Genomic DNA, 6,000 nt, shown 5'->3' with positions numbered 1-6,000 from the left:
AGAGAGCGAGAGAGAGAGAGAGATATGGAGGGGTAGAGAGAGAAAAGGAGAGCAGGAGGGGGATGTGGGGGAGAGAGAGAGAAGGAGGGGGAGGTGGGGGAGAGAGAGAGAAGGAGGGGGAGGTGGGGGTGGGGGGAGGGAGATATATATATATGGAGGGGGAGGTAGGGTGGAGAGAGAGAGCGAGAGAAAGAGAAGGGGGGGAGGTGGGGAGAGAGAGAGAGATGGAGGGGGAGAGAGAGAGAGAGAGAGAGAGAGAGAGACACCCAAAGGCCTAGTCAGAAAGCTCATATTACGTATTTTCAGTTTAGTTCATATTCAAATCATTCTGGGTAAGAGCCTCTGTTACATGTAACTAATCTAACTGTAGATCTGCCAATACCTGCACTCCATTAAGAGAGGCCACGCCCATGTAGAGGAACACTCCATACAGCACTGGCATGGGGATGAACTTGAAGACAAACAGAGTTATTATTATTGTTATACAGTCTACAGTTTATAGTCTATAGTTGTCTACAGTACGACTACAGTCTACAGTCTACAGTCTACAGTCTATTGTCTACAGTACGGTCTACAGTCTACAGTCTACAGTCTACAGTACAGCCACAAGTCTACAGTCTACAGTCTATAGTAGCCTACGGTACAGTCTACAGTCTACAGTCTACAGTCTATAGTCTATAGTAGCCTACGGTACAGTCTACAGTCTACAGTACAGCCACAAGTCTATAGTCTATAGTCTACAGTACAGCCTACAGTCTACAGTACAGCCTACAGTCTACATTAGTCTACAGTACAGCCTACAGCCTACAGTCTATGGTCTACAGTAGTCTACAGTCTACAGCCTACAGTCTACAGCCTACAGTCTACAGCGTACAGCCTACAGTCTACAGCGTACAGTAGCTAGGTACATACCTTGAGGATGGGAGACATAAAGACAGACAGTCCCGTCAGAATGAACACACACACACCAGTGACTCTCTGCTCCCTAGGGGAAAACACATACACAGCTTTGGTTATACATACACAGCTTTGGTTATACACACACAGCTTTGGTTATACACACACAGCTTTGGTTATACACACACAGCTTTGGTTATACACACACAGCTTTGGTTATACACACACAGCTTTGGTTATACACACACAGCTTTGGTTATACATACACAGCTTTGGTTATACATACACAGCTTTGGTTATACACACACAGCTTTGGTTATACACACACAGCTTTGGTTATACACACACACACACAGCTTTGGTTATACACACACAGCTTTGGTTATACACACACAGCTTTGTTTATACACACACAGCTTTGGTTATACACACACACACACAGCTTTGGTTATACACACACAGCTTTGGTTATACACACACACACACACACAGCTTTGGTTATACACACACAGCTTTGGTTATACATACACAGCTTTGGTTATATATACACACACACACACACACACATTTGGTAACCAATAGAGTTTTCATCTATATTTCTCGTAGCTGTCGATTTACCACCAAAAAAACGATGCTGGCACTAAGACCGAACTCAACGGTCTTAGGGCCATTAGGAAACAAGAAAATGCTCACCCAGGAAGTATCAGTGATGTGCTCAATACAGACGTGGTCGAATGAAGTGGATGCTAAGCTACAGGACTGTTTCACTAGCACAGACTGGAATATGTTCAGGGATTCATCTGATGGCATTGAGGAGTTTACCACATCAGTCAACTTCTTCATTAATAAGTGCATCGACAACATCATCCCCACAGTGACTGTACGCACATATCCCAACCAGAAGCCATGGATTTTCAGGCAACATCCGCACTGAGATAAATGCTAAAGCTGTCGCTTTCAAGGAGCGGGACACTAATTGAGACGTTTATAAGAAATCCTGCTACGCCCTCCGACGAGCCATCAAACAGGCAAAGAGTCAATACAGGACTAAGATCGAATCCTACTACACCGGCTCTGAAGCTTGTCAGATGTGTCAGGACTTGCAAACTATCATGGATTACAAAGGGAAACCCAGCCGCGAGTTGTCCAGTGACACAAGCCTACCAGACAAGCTAAATACCTTCTATGCTCGCTTCGAGGCTAGCAACACTGAACCATGCATGAGAGCACCAGATGTTCCAGACGATTGTGTGATCACACTCTCCGTAGCCAATGTCAGTAAGACTTTTAAACAGGGCAACATTCACAAGGTCGCAGGGCCAGATTGCCAAGTGTCTTCACTGACATTTTCAACCTCTCGCCTGACCCAGTCTGTAATACCAACATGTTTCAAGCAGACCACCATAGTCTCTGTGCCCAAGAACGCCAAGGTAACCTGTCTAAATGACTACCACCCCGTAGCACTCACACCTGTAGCCATGAAATGCATTGAAAGGCTGGTCATGGCTCACATCAACACCATCATCCCAGACACCCTGGCCCACTCCAATTCGCATACCACCCCAAGAGATCCACAGATGATTCAAACTCTACTGCACTCCACATTGCCCTCACCCACCTGGACAAAAGGAAAACCTATGTGAGAATACTGTTCATTGAATACAGCTCAGCGTTCAACATCATAGTGCCCTCATCTCTAAGCTAAAGACCCTGGGATTAAACACCTCCCTCTGCAACTGGATCCTGGACTTCCTGATGAGCCAGGCCCAGGTGATGAGGGTAGGCAACAACACATCCACCACGCTGACCCTCAACACGGGGGCTCCTCAGGGGTGCGTGCTTAGTACCCTCCTGTATTCCTTGTTCACCCATGACTGCTTGGCCGCGCTCGACTCCAACACCATCATTAAGTTTGCTGACAACACGACGGTGGTAGGCCTGATCACCGGTGACAATGAGACAGCCTACAGGGAGGTGGTCAGAGACCTGGCAGTGTGGTGCCAAGACAACCTCTCCCTCAACGTCAGCAAGATAAAGGAGCTGATCGTGGACTACAGGAAACGGAGGGCCAAGCATGCCCCAATCCACATCAACAGGGCTGTAGTGGAGCAGGTTGAGAGCTTCAAGTTCCTTTGTGTCCACATTACTAAGGAATTATCATGGTCCAAACACACCAACACAGTCATGAAGAGGGCACGACAACGCCCCTTCCCCCTCAGGAACCTGAAAAGATTTGGCATGGGCCCTCAGATCCTCAAAAAGTTCTACAGCTGCACCATTGAGAGCATCTTGACTGGCTGCATCACCGCCTGGTATGGCAACTGCTTGGCATCCAACTGCAAGGCGCTACAGAGGGTAGTGCGTACGGCCCAGTACATCACTTGGGCCAAGCTTCCTGCCATCCAGGACCTCTATACCAGGCGGTGTCAGAGGAAGGCCCTAAAAACTGTCAAAGACTCGAGCCACCCAAGTCATAGACTGTTCTTTCTGCTAACGCACGGCAAGCGGTACCGATGCACGAAGTCTGGAACCAACAGGAACCTGAACAGCTTCTACCCCCAAGCCATAAGACTGCTAAATAGTTAACCTGGAATATCTGCATTGACCCTTTTGACTGAACAAATACGCTGCTGTTACTGTTTATTATCTATCCTGTTGCCTAGTCACTTTACACCTACCTATATGTACATATCTACCTCAATTACCTCGTACCCCTGCACATCGACTCGGTACTAGTCTACACCTGTTGTTTACGACTCATGTGAAAAATCTAATTTGATTTTAATTTGATTTTGTAAATGATATGTGGTGGAGAGCTTGTGCGTCATCATGCTCACCTCACTCCCAGGAACTTGGGCATTTCTCCAGGGGCGGATGTCTCTGTCTCCATCTTCAGACTGTCAATGTGAGCGATTGAGATAACCGTCGCCGCCACGTACCATGGCAACCCCATGAAGGAACACACAATCATCAGAACTGCAACCCAGAACAGGTCCAGGTGGTAGCCTGCGCCTTTCTGTTAGAGGAGAGCAGAGATTAACACACACACAAACCCTGCACTGTACTACCTTCAGACTATTGAGACCCTGCCCTGTCCTACCTTCAGACTATTGAGACCCTGCCCTGTCCTACCTTCAGACTATTGAGACACTGACCTGTCCTACCTTCAGACTATTGAGACCCTGCCCTGTCCTACCTTCAGACTATTGAGACCCTGACCTGTCCTACCTTCAGACTATTGAGACACTGACCTGTCCTACCTTCTGACTAATAAGACCCTGACCTGTCCTACCTTCAGACTATTGAGACCCTGACCTGTCCTACCTTCAGACTATTGAGACCCTGACCTGTCCTACCTTCAGACTATTGAGACCCTGCCCTGTCCTACCTTCAGACTATTGAGACCCTGCCCTGTCCTACCTTCAGACTATTGAGACACTGACCTGTCCTACCTTCAGACTATTGAGACCCTGCCCTGTCCTACCTTCAGACTATTGAGACCCTGCCCTGTCCTACCTTCAGACTATTGAGACACTGACCTGTCCTACCTTCAGACTATTGAGACCCTGCCCTGTCCTACCTTCAGACTATTGAGACCCTGACCTGTCCTACCTTCAGACTATTGAGACACTGACCTGTCCTACCTTAAGACTATTGAGACCCTGACCTGTCCTAGATTCACACTATTGAGACCCTGCCCTGTTGTCACTTCAGACTATTGAGACCCTGACCTGTCGTACCTTCAGACTATTGAGACCCTGACCTGTCCTACCTTCAGACTATTGAGGCCCTGCCCTGTCCTACCTTCAGACTATTGAGACCCTTCCCTGTACTACCTTCAGACTATTGAGACCCTGCCCTGTCCTACCTTCAGACTATTGAGACCCTAACCTGTCCTACCTTCAGACTGTTGAGACCCTGCCCTGTCCTACCTTCAGACTATTGAGAACCTGCCATGTCCTACCTTCAGACTATTGAGACCCTGACCTGTCCTATCTTCAGACTATTGAGACCCTGACCTGTCCTACCTTCAGACTAATGAGACCCTGCCATGTCCTACCTTCAGACTATTGAGACCCTTACCTGTCCTATCTTCAGACTAATTTGAACCTGCCATGTCCTACCTTCAGACTATTGAGACCCTGACATGTCCTACCTTCAGACTATTGAGACCCTGACCTGTCCTACCTTCAGACTATTGATACCCTGACCTGTCCTACCTTCAGACTATTGATACCCTGCCCTGTCCTACCTTCAGACTATTGAGACCCTGCCCTGTCCTACCTTCAGACTATTGATACCCTGCCCTGTCCTATCTTCAGACTATTGAGACCCTGCCCTGTCCTACCTTCAGACTATTGAGACCCTGCCCTGTCCTACCTTCAGACTATTGAGACCCTGCCCTGTCCTACCTTCAGACTATTGAGACACTGACCTGTCCTACCTTCAGACTATTGAGACCCTGCTCTGTCCTACCTTCAGACTATTGAGACCCTGCCCTGTCCTACCTTCAGACTATTGAGACACTGACCTGTCCTACCTTCAGACTATTGAGACCCTGACCTTTCCTAGATTCACACTATTGAGACCCTGCCCTGTTGTCACGTCAGCCTAATGAGACCCTGCCCTGTCCTATCTTCAGACTATTGAGACCCTGACCTGTCCTACCTTCAGACTATTGAGACCCTGCCGTGTCCTACCTTCAGACTATTGAGACCCTGCCCTATTGTCACTTCAGACTATTGAGAACCTGACCTGTCCTACCTTCAGACTATTGAGACCCTGCCGTGTCCTACCTTCAGACTATTGAGACCCTGACCTGTCCTACCTTCAGACTATTGAGACCCTGCCGTGTCCTACCTTCAGACTATTGATACCCTGACCTGTCCTACGTTCAGACTATTGAGACCCTGACCTGTCCTACCTTCAGACTATTGAGACCCTGCCCTGTCCTACCTTCAGACTATTGAGACCCTGCCGTGTCCTACCTTCAGACTATTGAGGCCCTGCCCTGTCCTACCTTCAGACTATTGAGACCCTGCCGTGTCCTACCTTCAGACTATTGATACCCTGACCTGTCCTACGTTCAGACTATTGAGACCC

The 6,000-nt window shown here is 48.2% G+C and overlaps 1 protein-coding gene across 1 annotated transcript in view; it reads right to left on the bottom strand.

The window, feature by feature from the left end:
• Window positions 1-355: 355 nt before the first annotated feature.
• LOC311141786 (electrogenic sodium bicarbonate cotransporter 1-like) overlaps window positions 356-6,000 on the bottom strand; it is a gene marked incomplete at both ends in the record, with an annotated part of 148,705 nt that continues 143,060 nt past the window's right edge. Inside the window, 3 exons of the mRNA XM_084177238.1 lie at window positions 356-451; window positions 913-985; window positions 3,735-3,913. Coding sequence (XP_084033364.1) covers window positions 356-451; window positions 913-985; window positions 3,735-3,913 — 348 coding nt within the window. The remainder of the gene's footprint in view (window positions 452-912; window positions 986-3,734; window positions 3,914-6,000) is intronic.

Source organism: Coregonus lavaretus, assembly GCF_964263955.1.
Source record: "Coregonus lavaretus genome assembly, chromosome: 14".
Taxonomy (NCBI): Eukaryota; Metazoa; Chordata; class Actinopteri; order Salmoniformes; family Salmonidae; genus Coregonus; species Coregonus lavaretus.
This window is presented reverse-complemented; position numbering and strand designations above follow the sequence as displayed.